At 31.1% G+C, this 27,535-nt stretch overlaps 1 protein-coding gene across 1 annotated transcript; it reads left to right on the top strand.

Moving 5' to 3' along the window:
- LOC129962833 (degenerin mec-4-like) lies at positions 1-27,535 on the top strand. Its single transcript, XM_056076832.1, has 13 exons — positions 1-44; positions 2,811-3,033; positions 5,031-5,170; positions 7,346-7,608; positions 10,212-10,422; positions 11,603-11,727; positions 13,699-13,958; positions 16,540-16,657; positions 19,279-19,351; positions 21,140-21,265; positions 23,894-23,969; positions 26,204-26,308; positions 27,518-27,535. The coding sequence occupies exons 2-13, from the start codon at positions 2,842-2,844 to the stop codon at positions 27,533-27,535; spliced, it is 1,707 nt and encodes a 568-aa protein (XP_055932807.1). The 5' UTR covers positions 1-44; positions 2,811-2,841.

The raw sequence follows: 27,535 nt of genomic DNA on the forward strand, positions 1-27,535 counted from the left end.
AATAAAATAAATGATCTTCAACATTCGAAAGAAAAAAGAACGAGGTAAAACTTTTTCATGAAATATTTGAAAAATTAAATTTTTTTTTAATTAAATATATTTTATATTTCTTTCATTTATTAAATTGGTGTATAATTTATAAATTTTTTTGTAATTTTTTGTATGCATTTTTCAAAAATAAGAGATTATGAATGACCGTATTAACTATCAGATTGCATTAAAAACTAACTGTTGACCAATCATTAAACAAGCAGCTTTATTACCGGAAATTATTTGAAATGATTTTTTATTCATCACGTATAAAAATCACATTAAATTTGACACATTCAATTTAAGGTAACACTCGATGTATTTAAGATCTATCTTCCTGTTTTTTTTATACTTAATACCTTCTTTTTATTCGAATTTATACTATATTTTTATAACCACACATGTCTCGTAGATGTCATTTCTTTTAATATTTTTTAAAAACCTGATTGTCATTCACTTAATCGGAAATAACTTGCTATTATTAGCGAGGCGGGTGTTGTACAGCTGGGCTTTGCATTATTACATTTCATCAAACTTATTACACAGTTGTTGTTTTTTAGTTTGTTTGTTTGTTTAAGAATTTGACGTGAATCTTTTTTTAGCTTAATGAAATATCTTTAGAAATAATTACTTCTAGAAACTGAAAATAACACAAATGATGTAGAATTGAAGAAAGACATTAATAAATTTCATGTCGCTTCGTTCACCGTTTGGGAGATCTTGTGACAAAAAAAAAAAAAAAAAAAAATGTGTGTGCGTGTGTGTGTGTATATATATATATATACACTATATAAATTTTTGCTTTTCTCTTGCAACACACTTAATAATCATAACTAGACATGTAAAATGGTCAAAATTCTTTCCTTTCATAATATATCTATCTATCCTTAAGTCATGTCGGAATTACTTCTATTATGCCGGCGTCCTGGTATAGGGGTAGCGTGATCTGGGCGTCCTGGGTTCGAGTCGCGGTTTGGGCATGGTTGTTCTTCCGTTGTTTTATCTGTGAGATGTGTGAATGTGCAAGCGAATGAGTGATGCGCGAGTAGCTAAGTTGTACTCTTGTCCCAAGTAGGCGCTACTAAAAAAACAAGAGACGCTCCCCCACCGGCTTAGATCGCTGTCTTCGTAACAGCGGGCTTGTCCATGGCAAGTGCCTTAAGAAACAACAACACTTCTATTATTCTTAAACATAGTTACTGTAAGTGCAGATTTGCAATACTTATCGCCAATTTTGGAGCTATTTTCAGCCCCTCTTCAATAACGAGAAGGCATCTGATTTAATCATCCAAGCCGATAGTTATTTAATAATTTTCAAAACTGAGAGTTTAGTTATATTAACGTCTTGTTTTAAAACAACACTAGGGCTATTTTGGAACGGACGTCGTAATTTTGAACAGCGGTCAGATGACGAGGACAACACTTGAGCTGCCACCCCCTTTCCCACACCGCACCAGCTGGAGGATCAAAGAGAAGAACTGTCAAATAAAATAAAACTTCGTAAGAGGGGCAGTGGACTCTATCAGGTCCGCTTGCGAATCATTCACTTAGTGTTTTGAATTTTTTTGAATTCATATATATATATATATATATATTATTTAAAAAAAATAGAAGATATATAATTTCTAAAAATTTTAAAATATTCCAGGTGACTTAATTTAAAATTTTCTGTTTTTTTTTTTTTTCCCTTATTGTCCTATATAAATTCATTTGGAACAAAACTGTGCACGATTTAGTAATTCCAATTAAATGGTAATTTTATAGAAATATTTTTATGCACACTTACTGAACTTTCAATAGAATTTTATGTTTTCTGAACTAAAATTGGGTTTTAAATATCTAAAAAAAAAAAAACTTGAAGCATAAAATGCATATCCTGTTTTCTTTTAATGCTGAACCGAAATCTTTATTATCAATTTAATTTAATATCAAAAAATAAGTTTCATGGAACATTTCAAAGATATTTCAATCTAATTAGAATATTATTTTGAGAAAATTGGTGTTATTGTTCCATCAACAAAATTTTTAATTTTGTTAAAAAGACAATAAAAAGAGTTAATAAATAAATAAAAGTTGTTTTTTTTTTTAAATTTCGTTCCTTTAGTTGGATTAATGCCCCATTTTATAGCAACACTATGGCTATTTTGAGATGGACTTCAGAATTTTGAGTCGCGGTCAGCTGACAAGGACGACACCTGAACTCGCACCCCTCTTTCCAAAACTTCCACGCCACACCAGCGGAAGAACATTTGGCCCTGACGGATTTAGCCTGCACCAGACCCGCTTACACGTTGGGTCTTCTGTGGAAGTGGCCTCGAACCTGAAGCCGGGACCTTACTACCAGGCCACCTCGGCGCTTTTTTTAAATTTTATTTTCGTTCAGTTTTGCTTATTTCAGAGTCCACTGTCCCCTGACTATACAAGCAAATTGCTGTTATTTGAAGCATTTTTTCCCGCCGAAATCTATGGATTGTACAAATAATCTACCATTTTTATCTATCAAATGTTGGATACATATTTTCCAACATTTTGTTTTAATTCATACAAAAAGTTGAAACAAACACTCAAAGGATGATTCGATAACAAAAATGGTAATGTAATCATGCGTTCCTGTTGTAAACTAATTAAAATTTTCTTCTTTTCAACATTATCACTTACGCAATTGAAATTTATACTATTGTGGAGGAATAATAGTAATTTTACTAACTTCCTATTCATTTCAATTTTATATGAAAAGCTAAACATCATTTATAATAATTTATGACTGAATTTCTCGACAGAAAGAAAAAGAAGAAAAGGAATTACCTGTTCATGCTAAGGCTACTTAATTTTCTGTCTGACGGATTATCAGCTGCTGGAGTATCGCACATAGCAAGAGCAAGATCAGGATGGAGGCGATTATTCTGGACAGCGGTTATCACCACATTCGCCGTACTGACCCTCATGACGACGATCAGAGTGATAAAGGAATATTTCAAGTATCCTAAAGCCTGGCAAACAAAGGTATTTTTACTTTATAATAGAATCTCACCCCACAGGAGGGGGAGCCCCTCAGAGGTGATGAAAAGCTTCCGGCATAGTGGTTGATTCTCACCACTCGGATGGGTACAGAAACGGTGGAGGGAGTCGGTCACGTCCCATCGATGACGGAATGTGCTTCCCACGGGAAGGGTTGTGCCGTGGCCAATGATGGACCTTAGAACTCAATCATAGTTGCCGCCAGCGTTGCCCGATCAATCAGATTTATCTTTGTACCTTAGTGGTAGGTCGGAGTAACCAATTAGTTGAATCCCTAGATCCGACAACAATGAGATATCATTTAAAGCAGACGATCTTTTCCAGGTGATCGAATTTATGTTTCTAGAACTTACCTGTCATGCGTTGTTATGTTCTTCTTTAAAAATCAGAGGGGGTGAAGATCGTTGATCATGTTCTTCAATCATTTATCCGCATTTAACTCAATAATATCGAATATAATACTGTTATTATCGATATAGTTATGGTTCGGATAGTTCCATGGATTTTATGGGCTTTAATTAAAACGGCAGGAATATAAATTTATGTACAGTTATTATTTACAAATCTTTACAGATAATAAAGCAAAAACGATTCATCTTCAATGCATTAAAGCAATTGAAATTAGCTCACTCAAACAAAAAAAAATCAAGAAATTACTTGGTAAATCGGTTCAGATTCTCGACCAAGTTCGTCAGTTTCTTCGTGGCTAAAAACATCAATGGCCGCGTTCTGTATTTATTCAATGAAAGCATAACTGTAACTCTTAAAGCAGTAATTGCAGCAAGACATTTATATACTCTCAGAAAATTTTTAAATATTTTAGAAAAGAATGTAAATTTATGACAAGTCGCCAAATATATCATCGATTGTGTCGCATATTTGCCACACTTGATGCCAAAGACCTCATCAAGAACACAAAGGATTCTCAATTTATAGAATTCGCAGCTATATACTTAAAATAATTAGGAAAGTGAAAGGACAAGACGCGGAGTCACAAACACACATCTAATTTCCACAAATTTTCTTTTTATGAGAATTCATGCCCTCTATACACATTATCAGAGGTCGCCTGTCTTCTCCCAATTGCCATTTTCAAGAGAAATATCAGAAATATAACTTCATTAGGCATCATTTTGGGATGAAAACCACTATAGAATCGCCCAGATATAACCACCACTTATTTCTGCAGTTTCTATTTTATATGCAAGATGATGACAACTGGATATGTCACCAATGATTTCCTTGCGTTCTCCATCCTCAATTTTCGAAAATTCATGAATTATATACATTAAGAAAATCCATGCATATAATTAACAGAAAAAGTTCTAAGCCGGCGTCCTGGCATAAGGGTCTTTCTTTCCCGTGATCTGGGCGCCTTGGGTCCCGGTTTCGGCATGGTTGTTCTTCATCTGTTCTATCTGTGAGATGTGTTAATGTGCCCCCCTGTAAAAAGGGGTTGTGCAAGCGAATGTGATGCGTAAGTAGCAAAGTCGTACTCTTGGCCCTAGTTGGTGCTACTAAAAAAACAAGAGACGCTCCCTCACCGGCTTAAAATCGTAACAGCTGGCTCGTCCATGGCAAGCGCCATAAGAAACAATAACAACAGTTCTAAGCTGAAAAATAATCAAGTAGAGGATTCTTTTGATCATACTTATTCTTTTACTTTGCATCAGCAGCCTCTCCTTGTAATGATTTGTATATTGTCGGGACTTCTGTTCTTAACCCCCTTGTTTTCATGTAAGAACATGATGTTGTTATGGTTAGGAGGTTTTGAAGCACGAAATAGCGTAAGGCAATGAATAAAGCATAAATGGCAATTTTCATCATCACCTTTTAACCGCATATATTTTTTACCTGCTTTTACCAGTATTGCATTATTTTTATTAAGTTCCTCACAACTGAGCAATTTTGATAATAATCCTCTGCCTTTAACTGAAGTACTTTTATTTGTATTGTTTATTTATATTAGTTTTCTCCTGCAGAGCACGTCTGCGAAAGAGCTGGAATTTCCCGCAGTGACTGTTTGTGGTCGTTACCTAATTCCGAGAATGAATGCCAAAGAGGCAAAATTAGAATATATGAATGATTTGTATAAATTCCTTCATTCAATTCCTAGTTACAAGTAAGTCCAAATAGCAACAACTGCGTTGCTTCCACTATTGGATTTGTTTTTAATCTACTTATATTAATTCTGATTTTGGTACAACTTCGAAGCGCAAAATCCCTTTACAGTTTGCTGCGTCACACTCGATGTTTAAAGCTAATACAAATAATCGTTTTTCAATCTTATAAAGTAAATAAAATATATAAAGCTGAAACAGATAAATATGTATGGTAATTTGAATTTTCAGAAAATACTTATAAGAAAATTTAGTTTAACAAACATTAAGAAACATTTCAGTTATCATGGTATTTGCAAACTATCTGCTTAGTAACATTGTGAACAAACTTGAATACCTGCGCAATCATGAACAATAATAAATTAGAATACATATACACTTTCGTAAATTTATTAAAATGAAGCAGTGACTTTTAAATAAGTCATTAACAGTTTGAATAAGTTAAAATTGTGTGGAAATATGAGTCTAAATAAGAGTTTTACGTATTTAGCTGGTTAAAAAAGTCATCATAATGCCCTCTTAAATCCGCCTCTGATTAGCTAACCATAAGACACCATGTGGTCATAGAAAGCTTCGTGCCGCCTTCTTTCCGATGCTTCTTCCCAACTAAATTTTATTTATGATTGTTGAAGAACAATTTTAATTTTTAATTTTATTCAACAGTAACAATTTCAATACCGATGTTGAAATGAGAATTGAATCGATGAATTTTACTATCGATAAAAAAGGATTGATGATAAAATATATGTCTTGATAAAAGGTAGGCGAAACCGGAACAAAATAAAGAAGAAGTTTATATTTATATTTCTCAAACTTTACCATTTTACGTATTCTTACACTCCACTATGCTAAACACTAAAATTGCGTACATTGAAGATACTGCAGCCATTTCGTTGTTTGTTAGATGGTGTTATCGTAGTTTGACGATAAATGAAGATAGAATGAATTTAGGGTTTTATCAAATTCTGTATGAATTCCTGATGATCATATCGTTTAAGTAAAGAAGATGAACTCGAAATTTTGACGAATCTCCAAATTTCATAGCCCCCAAAGCCATTAATACATTTCGACATTAATCTATCTGGCTGTCACAAAGGTAACTCGAAAATACTTTGAGCTAGACGACCAGATTGTAGATTTCTATTGATTTTGAAAAATTTGTAGAAAAACGACTAAAATTGTCGATTTTTATCAAATTTCGCACGAAATTTATTTACAGGAAGTTTTCCTGTCTGGCTGTCCAAGTGAACTCCATTACCACAATGCACAAAGAGCTAAGTAGATAAAATTTGACACCAAGTCTAGCGTCTAAAATATACATACTTAACAATTTTGAATCAAATTCATCAAATGGTTAACCGTCTATCGGCATGCAGTTTCGCATTCCTGTAAACTCAATAACTCATAACATAATGACTTAAATTCATGAAATGCGGTGTGATCTCTTAAAATAATAATTGTAGTTTTGTGCCAATAGACCGACAAAAAGATGTCCAAAATATATAGTCTCGGGATAGATTTAATAAAAATACAAGATTCACGACAGAGATCTATATTTCGTAACTATCATCCACCAATGCCATCCAAGTTGATTCCATTCGTATCCAAGATCCCCAATTCTCAACGGAGGAAGGATGACCAATCTTTTATTGCATAATATACGAAAACATTTCACAGAAACCATTCCCTCTGGTTATTATAATTTGATTGTTCACTAAAAAAATTAACAACAAATAAGGCTGAAATGATACCTACAACTTGAAAAAAAATGAGTCGAAAGCATTGACTTAGGAAGCATAGTTAGCATTGACTTGAATTTTGGATAAAGAAATAAGAGTATTTTATTATATTTTAATTTTTTCCAAGTATATTATGTGGTGAAGAAGGGCCTCATATATTGATAATTTTTTTTGTAATATTCTATTATTTACTAATAAAGGGCTGCTTGTAGTAGCCTTTTTATACATTTGCAACCCTATGGTTTACAGTAAAAATTGTAATTTATCTGTCTATATCTGATTTATTCATACAGTTTGCTTCGTGATTTTGAAAAGCCTTATATAATAAAATCTTATACTTCACCTAAACTGAATTCATTTGACATCTACATAAGAATGTATTTCTGCTATTTTCTTGCAAAATATTACGTTTCCTTATACCCCCTGTTTCTTCTCCAGCGTATCACTGAGCTCGAAAACCCGATGCGAAGAAGATCCCCTCTGCTCATATAATCAGCTCATAGAGAGATGTAGGTGTTATCAGAATCCATGCGGTACAACTCTGTGCCATCCGTTTCAAAATAATGTCTCATGCAATTGCTCTAAACGACTCTGTGACTGGAAGGACACGCTGAGTCCCGAAGCGTGCCAGCTTAAGAATGGCAATCCTAAAATTTGCTCTTGTCGCCAAGATTTCGAATATCCACTCTACAATCCAAATGGTATGTTTTTTAATTTGTTTCGTGTGTGATTGAAATGAGACTAGATTAAATGAGAATATTTAAATTCCACTATTCTTTCCTTTGCATTTACCACCACACATCAGATAAAGACATTATAGAACTAATACTAACGCTTACTAACAACAAAACTTTAACTAGCCATTTTAATTTTCTAGTCTAGGTCGGATGTAAAGATAAAATATCGTAAATCCTAAAATCCTCCATCTCGATACTTTGAGCAATCTCTAGTTTTACAATATAAATAAACCATTTTTTGACATTATGTTTACCTTTTTGTCTATCTGTAAATACTACAATTAAAAAAATGGAGAAATTAAAACAAAAAAAAATTTGGTATGAAAATGTAGATCTATATTAAATTTTGGGCGAACTGTAGGAAATATGTCTGCATATCTGTCTACATATGAATCCAGTAACTTAGAAACGCATCAAGTTATATAAAATAGGTTCAAATGTTTTATCACAAGAATAGTATCTGTATATAATTATGCAATGATATCTGTATGTTCTGTATCTAAATAGACAATCTATAAATTTCGCACTAAATCTGCTGTTGATTGCCTGTCAGTTATAACGGTGATATTTTACATATAGACGAATTTCACCCTCTCTTTCTTTCCTCTAATTTCAAAACTGTTGGAGCTCTGAGAATGATAACGTAAGTATTACTTATGCCTGACCTGCAAATTGCCATGTATAGGTAAAAAATTTTTTAAAGATTTGAACCTCACTTCCGATTGGTTTGGTTTAGTTATATTAACGTCCCGTTGTAAAGCAACACTAGGGCTATTTTGGGACGGACCTCGTCATTTTGAACCGCGGTCAGATGACGAGGACGACACCTGAGCTGGCACCCCCCTCTCCACACCACACCAGCGGGAGGACGTTTGGCATGACGGATTTAACGTGCAATAGACCCCCTTACACGACGGTTCTTCGATGGAATCGGGTCTCGAACCTGAAACCCTATGGCTCACAAGCCGAGACCTTACCATCAGGCTACCGCGGCCCAACCTCACTTCCGAAGCATCGTAGCAAGACAATATTTCGTATCTTTTTATATTATTTTTAAGAGCATATTATTAATTGTGGCAATGATAATCTAATAAAAAATGTATTTAATGTCGTTATAATGTGAGCGTGCATAATCTAGAAAGTAAAACAATATTTATATATATATATATCTATTCTATCTTCTGCTATTGTACGTAGCACATAAATCAATCTTAGTACTTGTTGTCGAAAGGAAACAATCAGATGCAAAAAAGGCATAGTATAAAAATGTCGCACTGTCTTATTGAACGATTTTACAGCTGCACTTAATTCAACAATTCGCTTGCCTAATGAATGGAGTTGCAAAATATTATTAAAATTTCTCAGATGTGGTCTTACCGTATTGCTAAAAACTCTATTCATTTAGAAGAAAAAAGATGTAAAAGAAGTTAAGATGTTAGAAACAAACATCAGAGTTTAACTTAACGTGAAAATTGGCTTAAACGTCGTCAGATCAGATGGATAATAGCTATGACTTGCCTATGAAAATTGGTGTTTGTATCTTCCAAAATCATTATTTCCCAAAAGTGATTTTTTTGTCTTATTTTAAATTTCAAAAAATTACCACTTTAATGATACCAATTTCATTTCAGCCCATTTTCTTCTTTTTTTTTCTCTGGTATTTATTTTTAATTTGCTTTTGTTACATCCAAAACAATGTTATTATGAAATTCAAAACTCATCCATCAAAGTAATGAATCGCTTTCTTTTGCCAATGTTAAAATTAAGATTAAAAAAACTGCCTTCAATGGACGACTCAAAATTTTCAATTTCACATATATCTCGTGATATGCAAATTTTTTTAAAATTTATATCCCAGTAATTTGTAGTAGTTTTATTCAATCAAATTCATGTCCTTCAGCTGTATCAAATAGCATGTTGAACTCTCTTATTTGGTTTCTTTCCCAGACAAATCATATTAAGAGTTAATTACATGTAAATCGAATTTCATGGCAATTTTGCTGTTGTTAGATTTCTGTAACTGCTATAGAATGAATGGGTACCTATTTATATTTATGGCCCCCAAGTTTACTTTGTGACTTTCAGATTACGTCAAGATCACCTAGCTCCATTATACATAAAATGCCAAGAAGATCGCATTCCTGGGTATATTTAGGGATTTCCAAATTACACCAAGATCGCCAACACCGAGTTGCCAACCATCAAGTTAGCAACAGTTTGCATACTTTGGCTATTTTTAGCGACGTCCATAAAAATAAAGAAGTACCAAGAAATATTTGATGCTTCCTCTAATAAACAGCAGTCACTACATCGACAGCGAAAGTCATCTTCTTTGTTAATAACAATATTTTTTTTGAGAAATTTCTATAATTATTCTTTAGATTGTTCAAAATTCCTTTATTTCATTTTTTTCATTTTGCACTTCATTATTTCAAAATACAGCAATTATTGACTCTAACACGTTATAGCTTGAATTATAACCATCTTCTTACAAAACGTTTTGAAATATATTGCATTGTGATTATACCTGAATGAAATTTTACAGTTGAATTCCCTTAATATTCCAGCCTCTCGTGCACCCCTGGACGTATCTATTCTTGGCAATGTATCAAAACAGGTGCTGGATGTGATCAGACAAATAAGACTTTCGAAAAGCGGTGATATTAATACTCAGGATTCTATATTTTTGCCTGGAGTGAGAACTTTAGATGATTATGGTACATCTTATGATGCTCTAGTCGTTTCTTGCAATTTTCAAGGACTTAAGTGCAACGTTCTGTAAGTTTATGATAATTAAAACTTCTTTTCTTTTGATAATTGAGGGTAATCACAATATAGGCTGACTCAATTATTTACATGCAAACTATGTTGAAAATAGCTTAATATTATGTTAATTATTCTGAGTGGTAGAAATTCAAAATTTTTTTTGAATAAAAATCCAATTGTATATAATTTTTATGTATATATTTTAGAAACCACATATAAATTTATAATTTTTCTCTTAAGTATTGAATCAGGAATTAGGAGAAGGAATATGTATATAAGTATAACAAATGAAAAACATTAATTAAAAGTATCTTAAAATATTGATTTGAAATATTTTTGAAAAGAAAAATCAAATCTAGGATCGAATCCTGGCCTCGAGGAGGAAAAGCTGAAGCTCTACTGACTGTCCTGTCAGGACTGTCAGCTACGGTTACAAATATCTAGTATATATGCTGTGCTTAAAGGTTGAGGATCACTTTCTCGGAATTGGCTGGCTATTGCGTGTTAAAATTTCAATGATTGAATATGTATATTATCATTCCGAGTATATCTATTCGGAATGGTATACTAGGAAGTATGCTACGTGTACTACCATGGTAATATCTCTAAATGTATACTACTCAAATACAAAATCTCATCCCAGATTCAATTTTCGAACCCGTGCCCTCTTCTTGTTAGATAATTTCTTTTTCTTAAACATATGAATACCCCACACAAAAAATCATCTTAAATCGTATATTTATTTTGAAGAAAATAGTTAATTTTCATTTTGTGAAATGATGCTTAATTTTCTATTACACTGTATTAAAATTAATTTTCTCCAATTTTGAACAAATTGGAATTATACAATCCGGATTTCATTCACTTCCTGATATGCCGGATATTAGAATTTTATTCTTCTATGTAATCATAATGATAATACACTATATAATCTCCGCAATATTTAACTACATTTTCGAAAAAATAACTATTAGCTAGTAAATTAGTTGTAATTGAATATATTCCATAATGGATGCCACTTGGTAATGAACTTGAGCAAAAAATCGTTATCACAATTTTATATTTACAATTAAATTCGATTTTAAATTAAAGTTTTAAGAATAAAAACTAACTAAAATTTGAATTTTTTTTTCTTTTTTAGTATTCTAATAAAAATATTTTTGAAAATAGACTTTATTATATTTATTTACAGAGAGGATTTTACAACACTGTACAGCGCAACCTATGGAAAATGTTACACATTTAACTACGTTGGTGTTGTAGAAGCGAAACTCTCGAAAACACCGAGAATAGTGAAATCCCCTGGACGAAATTATGGTAAAGTAATTTTATAATAGGGGAAATTAGCCTTGCATTGCGTCGAGACTCTTATATGGCTCACTGACATGTTCTTTCCAAATTATGTAGAGTAATCCAGTATTTGATCAGCAAATTTATCGAATTATCAATTGCTTGCTTGAAGAAGAAAATGTAGATTTTCATGTAGAGATTTTAATTAAAGAATAAATGTTTTTAATTAACTTAAATTTTTGTAAAATCTTAAACTAAAAGTTTAGAGTTAATTATGCACCATTTAATGCATTTATTAACATAGTTTCAACAATATATCGCACAGTATTTTTTTAAAGGTCTGCCAAATTTTTATTTCGTATTTCAAAAAAAAAAAATGATAAAGAATTGCAATTTATTTTTGATATTAAAATATTGGCTTAAATTTCTTAAATAAAAAATTATATGCTTAAGTACTATAGTTTCTCTAATTTGCTTTGTGATTTTATGCTCCAGAGAATGACATTAGGCAAAACGTTGTTGAAAACAGTTATTTTCGCATAAAGTCAATTCTGTTCCAAGAACCAACGACTTTTTGAATTATTTTTTCAAATTTTTGAAACAGTAAAAAACTTACCAGATAAATTTGAACGATACCTTGGTTCAAATTAACTTTCATGTGCACTTCACAATACAAATCCAACAACAACAACGGCAAGTCCTAAAGTAGTAGATGTAAATTGAACAAGGTAAAACATTAGTAAACAAATCAACAATAGGGCTTTTAGAAAAACCTCTCCATTGCTTGTTTGGGTTACCATATTGGCAACAAATTCAAACAACTCAGCTCATTAAAGTACATATCTATCTGTTGGTTTTCTAGCCATTTCTAAAACAATTTAGAATGCAAAGAATATTTATAATACAGATAAAAGGGACATCTACCTATGAAACATTTATTGTCAAAATTGTATATAAATTTTGCAATAAAAAAGTAACAAACATTGAATTGGCAAAGAAATTGATTCAAGGATTGGTGAAAACGCAGAATCACCAATTATTTGGCACGATTTTCAAAATCGCCAGCAAATCCATTTTTCGTGTTGCAACTTCACTAGAAGATATTATGCAAAACTATCAAAAAACGCGCCATTTAAGTTCTTAATATTTATAATAATAAATTATGCATTAAAGACTAAAAAAGTTTTAAAAAATAATAAAAGTTTTAAATATATACTTTTATTAATATATTAAAATTACGAAAACATTATTCAAAAATATAGAAAACCAAAACAAAATCATGAGACCCTAAAAAATCATACTATAAAGGAATTAAGCCACGTGGATTAACATGCTTTCACTCTTTAACACTATAACTGCCATTGTTAAATATATACTTGATTTTACACACTAGTCAAAATGACTTTTATTGATCGTCATGACTTTTATTGCATTTTTTTGCTTAGTTTATGTAAATAAAAGAATGTAATTTAACGAAAACAACATTTAATATAACAATTCATTAATTACTAATAAAAAACCCAAGAAAAACAGTTTGTATATGCCTTTATAGGATATCCAATTTGAACTTTTAGTTTTAAACTGAATCATAATTGGAATAAAATAAATTCCATTATAATGGCTGCCGGACACTTTGGATCAATCAATGTAATTTCATACGAAAAATATAATTCAAAAATTTCCAGGAAATGTCTGTAAGCGATGTATAATGAATGTAAATATGTATTGATGTCTATCATTGCATGGATGATCCATAAAATATTATAAATTTTGAAATTGCTATAACCGTCATTTTGACGGGTTTCTGTATAAATAGGTGTATGTCATACTGATTATGGAATTCAAAATGGCAGAGTGGAAACTGGATAGGAATATGTAATTGCTCTTTTATTTCATTAAAAGTCGTCATAAAGTTCTAAAACAATACATAAATTATATCAAAATTTTTAAGCATGAAATTTGAAGACCGTCAAAATGACGCCCTTGTGTAAATTTCAGGTCTTCATTTGTATCTGCAGTCGGAGCGGAAAAACATGCTTCCCTTGTTTGCTCGAAAGCTCGGCGCTCGTGTTGTAATTCACGACCCGCGGAGTCTGCCCATCTCAAGAGAGGGAGGTTTCGACGTTCGACACGGAGACACCACCTCACTGAGCATCCGCTATTCCGAAACCAACCGACTCGGACCTCCCTGGGGACTTTGTGCGAAAGATGGTGACAACACAACTTCCAGTTATCTGCAGATACCTTATAATCAAATCGTAAGAAGTTATAGACTTCACTACAACAATAGTAATGATGTGGATGTATTACATGAAAAGTTATTGTTGTATCTCAGTATTGGTGCATTTGCTTGACCTACATATCTGTCTAAATCTGAAAATTCAAGATCTTTATGTATGAAGTGTATGAGGTTTGTTTCTGGTCAAGAGCGACCTTAGAAAACATTTGAGGAAGAAATTTGATTAAACTCCAATATATAGGGTAAATTGTCTTTCCGAAAGATTTTGAGGGGGGCAGTTGACTTCGAAATAAGTAAAAATGGACAGAAACGTGAAGTTATAATTTTATCGTTTCCTCACCAAAATATATGTTTACATACAACTAAAATAGTGTTATAAGATATATTGTTCAATAAAAGGAATATTTGAAAGGTATAGAGAAAACAAAGCACATTTTAATGATTTTTCTCATAATGGTATTGTAATTAGATTTAAATATCTTTGAAATGTTTCAAGTGTCTTAATGTTTGAAGAAATTAAATGGAATTGGCAATAAAGATTTCGGTTAAACATTAAAAGAACGCCGGTACGCATTTTATATTGAGTTATTTATGATAGTTAAAAGCCAAATTTAGTCCAGGAAACATAAAATTCTTATGAAAATTCAATAAGTGTGTATAAAAATATTTCTTAAAAAATTAGTCTTTATATGGAATTACAAAATCATACACAGTTTTGTTCCAAATAAATTTTTATTGGGTAATAATGAAAAAATTGTAGAGGGAATTAAAAATTAAATCGCTTAGAATATTTTGAAAATTTTAAAAATATTTTTTAATTTAAAAAAAATAATATTTCGTTAAAAAAAATTTAATGTATTTATATTTTAATACATGCGTGTTAAACATTTCACAACTCTAAGTGAACAATTTGCAAAAATTCCTAATAGAATCAGTCTACCGTCATCTTACCAGAAATTGGCTCAGATTTTTGCTTCTTTTGGAAGGAAGCATGCTATATTAAGAATTATTTGTTAAAGCGCTCAGTAGTTTATCAGTTTTCAAATAATATAGGTGACAGTCACAGTTAGAGAAGAGAATATAATACTGTTTTTTCCATTTTCTATTCCTCAACAATTCCCAGAGGCGCATTATAACGAGCTATGTCGTGCAAGCCGCCACCTAGTGCTGCGCCAATAAAGAGGGAGCAGATAGGTAGAATAAACCCTCATAAACCTAAATGTCAACAAAAAAATCAGTAGGAAATGAAATTTTTTTATATAAAATTTTAAATTGTTTATAAAATATTAAGACAGTAATGAGTGCGCGCATTGAGTTATTAAATGAATCAATTAAAGAATATTTAAATTTTCTGATATACTGGAATATTAATGATTCATTAACCAGTTATGTTACATTTCTAGTGACAGATCCAGTAAAATTATAATTTTAAATGTTATAATTGTTTGAAGTCTACTATTTCTTTGTGAAGTTACATGATAATTTTATGCTTATATAAATAAAAGAAATCAAACTAATGATATACTGGGGTTTTCAAGAATTTTAATACTTTAGTATGATATGCTTTTAATACTTTGCTATGATATGCTATTAAAAACGAATAAAAACATACATATTTTCACTAAGTTATTAAAAAGAATCTTTAGCGTGTTTATTAAGCTAAAAATGTGTTGAAATATCTAGTGAAACTAAACTGACTTTTAGTAACATATGAAAGCTATTAAAACAAGGTCCTCATTATATGCGATGCTTAGGATCATAAAATGTCTAAATCCGCCACTCCCAGATATGCATGAACAAATCTCTTTCACGGAAGCTGATATTTCATATCCAGATTCAATAAAAAAAGAAAATGACAGTTGCAACTGGACAAAAAACAATCCTGAATCGTTTGAAAAAGGCTAAAAAATTATGAAGACAGTAGACGACAATGGAGAACGTATTTAAGTTACAAGGCAAAATTATCAAAAATTATTAGTTTGTGTTGGGATGAAGCGAGCGGACTTTTTCTAGCGTAGGAATATCTGTGTGACTATGCTTCTGGCGCTTCGTTCCGGCACCATTCCTCCCGCGAACAAGATGCTGTGTGCGTAATTGTCAATACCTGCGTTCGTTTCTTTTCCTTTTCTATGTCTAATAAATGTGCTGTCTCTAAGAATCATGCTGAGATTTATTGAAAAGTAACAACAGCTATGAAGGCATTTGAATTTGCTATGAAGGCATTTTACGGGGGAAGGGGAAGTTATTGAATCTTCAAGATCATTATATGAAATCATTGTATCGAAGTAACCTCGTTTTGTTAAATGCTTTTATATCAATATGCACTATGTTCTATCGATATGTTTATGATTGCAAAATAGAAATAAAGGCAAAACTGTTGAAATCTAGATTTATCTTATTCCATAAATAATTATTAATCAAATATAAGAAGGAACAATCATTTCTCATGCAGGATTATGACTTATGTAAAGTTTATTTGAATTATATAAAAAAAACTCATTATAAATGATATAAAGCTCATTATGAATTATAGCAAGATAACTTTGATCGAAAGAATAATTTAAATTTTATAAGTGTTATTTTTTTGTTGTTTTCTGAAGGCATGTGAGCGGCAATGCCTGAATACGGCCGTTTTTCGGCGGTGTGAATGCTACCACCGTCGTTTTATGACTGGCACTCCAAGGCCAACAGGGGAAAGATTGTGTACTCCTGAAAAAGGTAAATGTATATTTTACAATTCCGGTAAGTAAAAATTGCCATACCAAATTTGTATAAGACAGTTCAGGAAGTAAGAAAGAAACCTTAAAGGATGGTAGAGTACAGCTCAACAAGCAATTTTTATAAGGGAATGTATAGGGTTCAGTGCCGCATTGATACATAAAAACAAAAATTGAACATGCAAGGAAGCATATATTGTTTACTTACAACGTCGTTGGTATGGTTTCTGAACAGCATTTTACAACTGATATTTGAAATTACCTCCACACAGAATAAAACATTCTTAAAAAATTTTCCATTGATTCTTTTGAGGCACGCAAGCATTCGTGCCAGTTCTATGTTTGAGAAGAATTTTTAATATCTTTGCGGTGGCATATAAATCGGCTCATTATTATTTCCAAGGATATCTTATCATATCGGGCGAGTTTTGGGTTTCCGTTTTGTAAAGACGCGTTCTACAACGATACTGTAAGCTAACAGCTAAAACATTCTTTCACATTTATTTCGTTTTGTATTTACTGCACAACATATCATTTATGCCTCGCACTTTTCTGCATACGAAATATCTAATGACCTGCCACACCATAAAACTTAGCCCAATAATTCAAAACAATTCGTACTCTCTTTGCACTAACATTAAAACATGATTTGGTATAGAATTTAATGTTTACCAAAGGCACTCACATTTAATATTTTTTTTTTCTTTTCAGTAGGACGCAGACATCTAAACTTTATTTTAAATTGTTACTATTCTTCCTACTATTATTTGAATCTACAAATTAATTCCAATAACACGTCTCCACATACATAGATTTGATACAAGTTAACGCTAGTTGTGATTTTTGCAATAACTTACAATCAGTTGGCAGTTATAAAAGTCATTATTTATGTAGTCCAGGAGAATTCTTTAAGTCGCAGTTCATTGCTTATTCACGAGTCAATTTTAGTTGTTTCAAAACAAGAATTTGTACTTATCTTCCCATTTATCGACCCATACACAAATACGCTACTAAAACTGAATTTTATTCGTAACAAGTTAAACATTTCTTGTTTCCAATTAACTTTTCCACTTTTTTGTAACTGCCTACTTACTTATTACTCCTTCGAAAGCAAGTAGACCTTTCATAGATGATACATTAGAATTAATTTTGTAAAATATTATTTAATAACAAATATTCTCTTCAAACCTTTCCTTTTGATGTGTGGTGAATACCATATAAGCCAAATAACAACTACGCTACACGAGCATATGCTTTTGTATCCTGGTTATGTTATTGGATTGCTAACCGCAAGGTCCCAGGTTCTATCCTCGTGCATTTCAAATCCGCCAAATTGGTGACCTCGGGCGATGAACCTTCAACCTTCGTAACAGCTGTTGTGGCGCCATTTACCTGCAACCAAAGTCGTCAGACTCACTTGACGCAGCAACCACTCACTCACACACGCTCGCCATAACACTTGGCACAACTCAACTGGGTACAGGCCCATTAGACAACAGCTAAAATACATCACCACTCAATAGTCATATCGTTCGACTCACTGGAGGGAGAGTCTGTGGTGAATAGCATATAAGCCAGTTAACTACGCTACACGAGCATATGCTTTTGTATCCTGGTTATGTTACTGGATTGCTAACCACAAGGTCCCAGGTTCTATCCTCGTGCATTTCAAATCCGCCAAATTGGTGACCTCGGGCGATGAACCTTCAACCTTCGTAACAGCTGTTGTGGCGCCATTTACCTGCAACCAAAGTCGTCAGACTCACTTGACGCAGCAACCACTCACTCACACACGCTCGCCATAACACTTGGCACAACTCAACTGGGTACAGGCCCATTAGACAACAGCTAAAATACATCACCACTCAATAGTCATATCGTTCGACTCACTGGAGGGAGAGTCTGTGGTGAATAGCATATAAGCCAGTTAACAACTACGCTACACGAGCATATGCTTTTGTATCCTGGTTATGTTACTGGATTGCTAACCACAAGGTCCCAGGTTCTATCCTTGCGCGTTTCAATTCGCCAAAGGTGTAATAAAGTCTTCTTTGAAATGAACATTATCTGTTTGATTTCTAAAAATGGGTCCTGGTGTTTAAGAATTTGGGTATGCTTGATATAGTTTTTTTTTATAGAAAAAAATATTCTGACATTCTTCTATTATATTTGTTTGATTTTTTTCCCGAAGTTTCAATCTGGAGAGAAACGATTTGATTTTTGTTTTGGAAGGTGAGATTATGGTTAATTAAGAATAACAAGCGTTAGATATATATACTCAGCAAATATATTAAGAAAATTATTGATACAAAATATAAAAAATCTTTAATTACAAATTACAAACAATTTTATTAGAAAACTATATTGTTTTTGCGTCTACTTTTATAAGATTGAATTACTGTGATTGATCTACGTCTTGAATGTGAATTTTTAAATACAGATTCAAGAATTAACAAGCGTTCAGCGATTTTCTTATCTTATGGTCTTAACGCGTTTCAGAAGACATGCGTTTTGTCTTTTCTAAAATCATTTTTTTTTGCATTTTTTTTTTGTACATACACAGAACTAAAATAATTACAATTTCAAAAAATCTAATATTTTAATCGTGCTTTCTCTCTTTAGATCGCTGCTTTGAAACTGTCCTTCAGGATATAAACGAAGAAAAAATCGAATGCAATTGCCCGGTGCCTTGCAAGTAAAGCTTAATAATTTATTTCAATAAAAGTCTTTTATTTTTTAATATGAAACTCTGAGATATATTGCATCAATAGTTTTTATATGTTCCCAAATTTGGAATGAAATATGATGAATATGAATATAGATTGTAACATCATGTGTTTTTGCCAACAACAACAAAAAACCCACAATTTATGTTTCTGGCTACTATTGTACGCTACAAATTTTATACTAATAATATGTTTAGCGGCAGATCGATTATATATTTCATTAATGAAATTAATAGCGATTAAATTAATATAATGTAGTATTGTTGAATGGATATAGGATGCTATTTAGGATGCTTAGTTGCATTATAACTTGAAAAGTAAATGGTCAAATGATCAGCAATATTTCCAATAAATCGTATCATTAAAGTAAAAAAGAAAATGATTCGAAACGTTCATCATCTCAATGTAAATATATGAAAATAATTTGCTAGTGGATTTAAGAGCGATATTCAATATAGCATTCAATTAGCATTCAATATTCAATATAGCATTCAATTTATGTCATTCTTCTGCATTTAGGCTTTCAATAACTGGTGATTGGTCGGTTCATCTTATTGATTTCTTATAGTTTCAGATTAAATATATCCGAATAGTCATATTTAGAAGAATGTTGCATATATGAGGTTCATTATTCCTTTAATGATTAATGTAGTAATTCTTTAAAAATAATAAAAATGAACCATTACGAACATTTTAAAAATGCTTATGAGCTATTGAAAGAATAAATATAAAATATCATTTTCAAATGCTCAACTTATGATAAAATATTATTTATAATAAAGTGTTGCAGAAACACTCCAAATGGCTTACAGTAAAAAGCCAAATAAGCTCCGAAACGGATTTTCCGCAAGACAATACGAAACACATGTAGCAAAATGTAGCCAAACCATGACAAAGAAGAAATAAAAAGCACATTAATGGACATTCGTTAGCCATTCGTTAATTAGAGCACAATACAGTAGCGTTCAGGGTGAAACAACTACAGACCTCATTCTCCGATCAACATTCCATAAAGAGAATTCATTTGACTCATTCGCTTTAGACCTTCACATTAATTCTCCAATAGGCCATAGAATTTTGTAGAATAGTTTACGGATTTCCTAATATTGGTATCGACATAATTCTTGTTATTTTCATTTTTGTATCCAAAGTCACTAAATTCTTCGCCAAGTTACTAAATGGTCGCGAAGGTAAAGGAGTAGTGATTTGATATCTATTCAGTATCCATTTGACAATATCTACAAATCTTTCTTTGCTATGAAACTAATTGGGCAGGAAAATTATATTATATATTTGTAACAATAGAGAGGCCCAGTCCAAGTTTTTTCCAGAAGACGAGCTGTATTTATGTTTTAAAAAGCACGTGAAAAGCAAACTGTTACTTATTTAACAAGAAACCTTCCTTCCTTAACAAAGCCTTCTTTTTTTGATACTTGGCAGTCAGTGAAATGTTTTCTTATTATAACCTTGTGTTGATACCCTGTTTTTTCCCAGTTTAAATTTAATTATTTTAAATTAAACAGTGGGAATTAACAATTACAAAATGATCCTCTTCCTATTAAAGTTATTATGACAACGATATTATCATATATGTTTTAACTAAATTTAAAATAAAATTTTAAAAAGTAAAAAATACACTTTATACTTCATTATGCTTCTTATGGTATATCAATGTGTATTTTTATTTTCGCTACATCTTAAATTATCATGAAAATTCACATTGAGATTCAAGAGCTTTGATGGTTTACTTCTTACAGGGAGATAAAGTATAAAATAACGATATCCAGATCAAAATTGAACAAAGAATTTATTCGCCTTGTGAAGAAGGCAAAATCCATGAAGGTCATTCAAGGTGTTTTGTCTACTGTAGAGCCAGAATTCAAGTAATTAAGAGTATTTTCTTATCCTGTTTTTATTGATAGTATACAAAATCAATTATATATATTTTTCATCTACAAGAAAAGGCTATCATAATATTTATATAATTTATTTAACGATTTTTATTTATTCTTCATTTGAAGAAGAAAAGAATGAAAATACAAGTAAAACTATCTGGAGTAGTCTCCAAAATTTTTCTCATATCTTCTCTGATAAAGGTGTTATCTCAATAAACGAATTACATGGCATTGGCGTACAATAATACGATATTTTTACCTTTGGCGTGAATTTAGAATTTTTACTGAATTCTATCATGTGATCCTTGAAAAGTTTTTTGGTGATTAATCCCTGGCATGCGGTTAATAGAGTCCGAAAATGGAATTTATGTTTTAGGTACGTTTTACCCAACCGATTGGAACAAAATTTTGATATAAAACTACCCTTGTGGTCACAAAACGCCGTACCAAATTTGGTACATTTAAGTAATTGAGCTTTTGAGTTATCACGTTTACATGCCTCTGAAAATACAGATTGACAGACAGTCAACCCATTGTTGGATTTAGCTCAAAATTTGATAAATTTCTACATTATAGATGTTCCGAATCTTATCCAACCAACTCCCTTCGTTTTCTAGATATCTTGTTAACTAATATTCAAACAGGTGAACAAAACCTCTAATCCAACAATGGATTCCTCTAAAAGAATCAATTTGGTCTAAAAACCAAATACCAAATTTCATTCGTCTAGCCAAAATGTTTTTGAATTAACTTTTTCACAGATAGACCGACATTTTTTGGAAGGTGTTTGTAAAAATTGGGGGGGGGGGAGAGAGTCTATAACGTGGAAAATCGTCAGCATCAAAGTTCAGTTCAAATTTTCAGGTGATTTCAACTTTTTTGACAATTACAATACTTTCTATATACTTCGTATACAAGAAAGTAAAAATATCAACTGTTGAAGAAAGGGTGATTTTTTTTTTTAAAAAATCTGAAGTAAAAATTATAGTTAAATTTATAATGCCAGTTGAAAAAAAATTGGTTAAATGAAAATATAAAATATTACGGAAATAAAAATATACATATATGAGTCCTTTACGAACTTTTGTGATTTGTAATAAAGTTAGTATGAAAGTCTGTCGGATTCTAAAAGCTATTTTTATATAATTGAAAGAGTATCAGAATTGCGATTAATTTAAATAACTTTCTTTGTTTATAATAAGTGCACTGTCAAGAAGATCAATAAAGACATCAAATTATTGGTTTACTTGTCAAATCTACAGAAAATGTCAAAATCTACAGAAAAATGTCAAAATCTACAGAAAAAGAAAAAAAAAAGCTAATTAAATTTGCTGTTGTTGTTTTTAAATAACATCAATATAACAGAAAAATTGCGCATATCAATTAACAGAGTGCAACAAAGTCCCATCATATCTTATAAAGGAAAAAAAAATATCCTGTTTAGGAAGCTATATTTAACATATGTTATAAATTTTGAGCTTCAACTATTAAGCAGCCCATTAATAATCTTAAGCATTTATCTACTCCACATCATTCCATTGACAAAGGGCAATACGTTGCCATGTTCTGTGCAATATGCATTAGTTTGCAGTACATTATTGGAATATAATGAGTGAAAGTATTTTGCGCAACATCTTTCAATTCGTCATTGATGCCATAACATTTCTGAACTATTTGATCCTTTATGAGTCCCACTAGGCGTACCGCAGTTATGAGAATGAGAAGCTACTGTGATGGTGGTTGGTTCTAGACACCCGGGTGGGTACAGAAATAGTGTGGGGTCGACTATCACCTATCAATGGGGAGACGTACTTCCTACGGGATGGTTTGTGCCATGACCGGTGATGACTCTAAAGACTCAACCTTAAATCCCGCCAATGCTGTCACGATGGCCTGGTTACTCAAATATTATTCGTGTACCTCAGGACGGGTTGGAGTAGCCAATGTGTAATATCTTTTATCAAACATCTAGCAAGATTTCACTCATATAACGCCAAGAATGTTTGAGAAAATGTCGCGTGGAACTTAACACGTATTACCAATTGTTATGAGAATTACGATACACATCCTTTACGATGATCCTTAAAAACATTCGGACTATATCACAGCTAAATTTGAGGAATGGTAAATGCAACCAGGAAGGTTGTTTATTTAAGGTCTAAACAGGAAGGTTGTTTATTTAATTTGTGATTGTTGAGATAGTGCGACTTCGTGAGCATTTTAAATGTGCAGTATATATGATTTGCTAATAATATATTGATGCGCTTAGTTTTTTTTTATTATTAGAAATGACATTTGCATTTTAAAGCAATAAGAGAGCATTAACGCATTTCTCTTTAGACGTGGCAGCATTTAGCATTATACAATTTGGTATGATTTATCTCTATTTTTTTTTAATATTTTAAAAAAATCTGATGATATAAAATTTTAATAAATGTTATTAAATTTTCATTGTGATACGATACTAAAAACTTCAAATTAAGCTAAACGTTTTTATTTTTTGTCACTAATGATAGTATTATTTTTGAGCTTTTACAATTTACTCATACCTATTCTCATTTCAAATAATTTTTTAATGAGGACTTTAATGAAAATTATGAATTTTGCTCTTTGCAGGCTTGATTTGCTGGGTGTTAGCGTGTTTTACCAAGATCTCTCTGTTACCAACGTCAGTGAAACATCCATTTACAGTGTTAGTATATTTATTTAGTGGCATTTAAATTTATGTCACGTTCTCCGAATCGAATTTTTCTGCGAAAAAGCACTCATCTCAAATGAAATTCATTAAACAAAAACCTTTCACATTAATTCATTTCACTTACGTAAAAATACGTATTGACTTAGGAATTCCTTTGCTAGAATTTACATATTTTGCTAAGGTACAATATACAGCTCAAAACAAGTACACTGTATTTTAAATAATGTAAGGGAGATCTCAACCTCTCGAGCAAAATTCAGTAGTATTATGATTTATGGCTTGACTTTTCAAAATTTAATTCATTTTTAATGTGAACTCTTTGTAATATAGTAGCAGCAACATATGCACAAAGAATTTAATAACATCACAATGAGCTTATATATATAGTTACAAAAACGATGAAAATATTAGTATGAAATAGACTTTTCAATATTAAAAAAAAACTGGTGGGAGTGAATGTAGGGAGATAAAATTAGTTTAATTAAAAATCATTTTTTGAATATTAAAGAATTGTTCACGAGATTATATGCTCTGCAACTCTGAGAAGAAAAAAAAAACAATAAAAATTTTGATAAAGCTTAAAATAAATATCCAGTATGAAATTATTAAATGTTGAAAAAAAATTTCTTAGTGAACACTTATTATACAAGAAAATAACTACATATGAAGATAACTACATATGAAAATAACTACATACTACTAGGTCCAACAGTTTGTCCTGCGGTGTGTTTTGAATATTTTATGAATCATCCATATTCGCAATTTATAAGCAACGAGAAAACTCATAAATATTAATACATTAAAATAATATGATTACTTTGTTCAATAAGATATTGGTGTATTCGTTAATTTGAAAAAAAAAAGTTTTATCTAAAAAGGACGATGACTTAAAGCATAAATAGTATGACATTCTAATTATATGATCATAATTTTTGTCTAGAAGGCCGATACCAAAATGCCTCCAGTGTAGATTGGAGTTAAAATACTGAATTTTTATAAACAACTGTAAACTAGTAGCTTTTGGCGACCAGCTGGTTCGCCCGAAATATGGGTATATTTAATTTTATTGAAATCGTATACATATAACCATGTTCATGGTTCTGCAAAGAGTAGCAGACATTAAAGCCTTGTTATTTTAATTGTCTCAAATATACTCTGTTTATTTTGTACAAGAACTTTTCTAATGGAGGTCAGCCCCATGAACATCATTGCATTATTAAAAACGTAAATATCCGGTTCATCTATCTTCTAAATTTCAAGGTATTGAACCTTCAACTTTTTTTCCATCTGATAAATCACACAGATTTTAAATAAAATCCTTCATCTTTAATTTTTAACAGGAGAAGAAAATCATGCAATCAGGTAGATATCGGAGTAACGATAAAAACGGTTTGAAATTCAAGGCAGAAATAATGTTAATCTATTTTTGGAAATTCGGCGAAAAAAAATTTAAAAAAAAAAATGCTAACCTTTAGATGAAATTTGCACGGCCGTTAAAGTGGTATCATTAAAAAGACAATTTGTTTTACATTTTCAAAAGGTGTAAATTTTTTCGGTAGAATAATATTTTCTGTTTTTTTCATGGAAATGTGAATTTTCAATTTCAAGATTCTAATTGAATTTTAAAAAACCGTTTCGAAGTGCACATTTCCAACAAAAATAGCTAAAATATCGTTTAATTTTTAATTAATTAAGATTAAAATGCCAGAAAAATCACTTACAGTCCCGCTTTTCAAGATATATATAGCTTGATAGCTCTAGGTTAAATGGCCTATAAACTGCCAATACACACACGTGCGCGCATGCACGTAAACAAAAATATATCATCTTAAACTAATTGAATTGAATACAGGATAATCTATCATTCGACATTTAATCATGAATTTGTAGATTCATTTTGGAAACTTAATGAGTTTTAACTGATAGTTAATAATTTATTTATAACTTAGCTTAACCTACTATACTTACTAATCTACTAATAATTTACTTAGCTAATTTATAACCTACAAAATTGACATTGATATTTTAGAAAAAATAGGGGATTTCAAGAGACATATAAGTTAATGAAACGGTTTAACAATAATTTTTAAAGACGATTTACTAGAACAAATTTTTGAGGACTTTCAAGCATTTTACATCATTCCGAAACATAAGTGTTTCTGTTAATATATTAATTTCATTAAAGTTTTAATAAAGTTACTTGATTATATTTTATCTTCTTTTTTCAGTTTGAATTTCTCATTGCCAATATCGGAGGAAGTTTAGGACTCTTCCTTGGCGCTTCTTTTATCACCTTTGTCGAGATTGTGGAATTCCTCGCCGAATTTGTTTTCGTACAGTTTTGTTGGACTAGAATAAAAAAAATCCGAAGATAATTCTGATTTGTAGGAATATTATTGTAACTGAATTACTATTCTACATAATGAAAGCACTTTTAAGTTATCATTAAATTTTTCATAACCAAATACAATTCAAAGTTCTAAGATCAATCAAAATTCTTTGAAAAATTGGAAGAGGTGCACGTCAACACGGGCTGTTATCCTGCTAATAATATTTTGAATATGAATATCGAAGATTTAATAATTGAATTTGTAGTAGAAACATTGGCTGAGTGCTTATAAAATTTAAAAATAAATTACTATTTGTAATATACTTTATTAGCATTACAAGTTTCGTTTTCTTACAGTGGGATAATCTCTGTCCATAATACTCACGGAGACTCAAATAAAAACCAATTACTAAAATTGGGCTGAAACAAATAGTGATTAACAGCTTCTCTGTGATTAATTCAATTCACAGAAAAAATACAATGCCAAATAGACAATAAAGAAAATGCCGAAAAAAAGATATTAGCAATAATTTTGAAGTGAAGTGAAAATATTATGAATCAACAGATTTCAGGCTGTTACACTTTGCTACAATCCATCATTTAAAGCATATAAATAAAATGTGACGTTCGCGATCCCATAACTAATTTGTATTCTCTTGTCTTTACCACGCCCTCCATAATGCAATTCTCTCTCAGGCTAATCTGTGTTTCCTTGCACTGGGATCTTCTCTCTATATAATATCCACGAATTAAAACTAATCATTAAAATCAAATTAAAACAAATGGCAAAATACCAAATAAAAAAAGAGCTGAATAGAAGAAAAGAAAGAACTAACTTCTAATTGTCACGTGGGACGATAATCTAATGATAATTGTAGTTCATTGATTTTTTGACAGCATAAAAATATCAATAAAAGTGAAATTTACAAACTAATTATTATTCATATTTAGATTAATGCGCATATCGCACACCTAGATCTAAACAGGTATTAACTCAAAAAAGCACTTTTTTCAGAAAAGACGAAAAACTGATTACTGTGTCCCTGTGCACTGCAGGAGTTTTCTGTATTGATTTATGCTTTATATATGCAGCTAGAAGAAAGATATTGTAGGAATTCTGTGTTTTAATCATGTTTTGGGGCTGAAAATTAGATTTTTATAGTTATTTCCCTATTGCTTTATAATGTATGTATATTTGTTTCATTATTTTTAGTTGAGCCCTTGTTGGTGA

The sequence above is a fragment of the Argiope bruennichi genome, chromosome 3, assembly GCF_947563725.1.
Source record: "Argiope bruennichi chromosome 3, qqArgBrue1.1, whole genome shotgun sequence".
Lineage (NCBI taxonomy): Eukaryota > Metazoa > Arthropoda > Arachnida > Araneae > Araneidae > Argiope > Argiope bruennichi.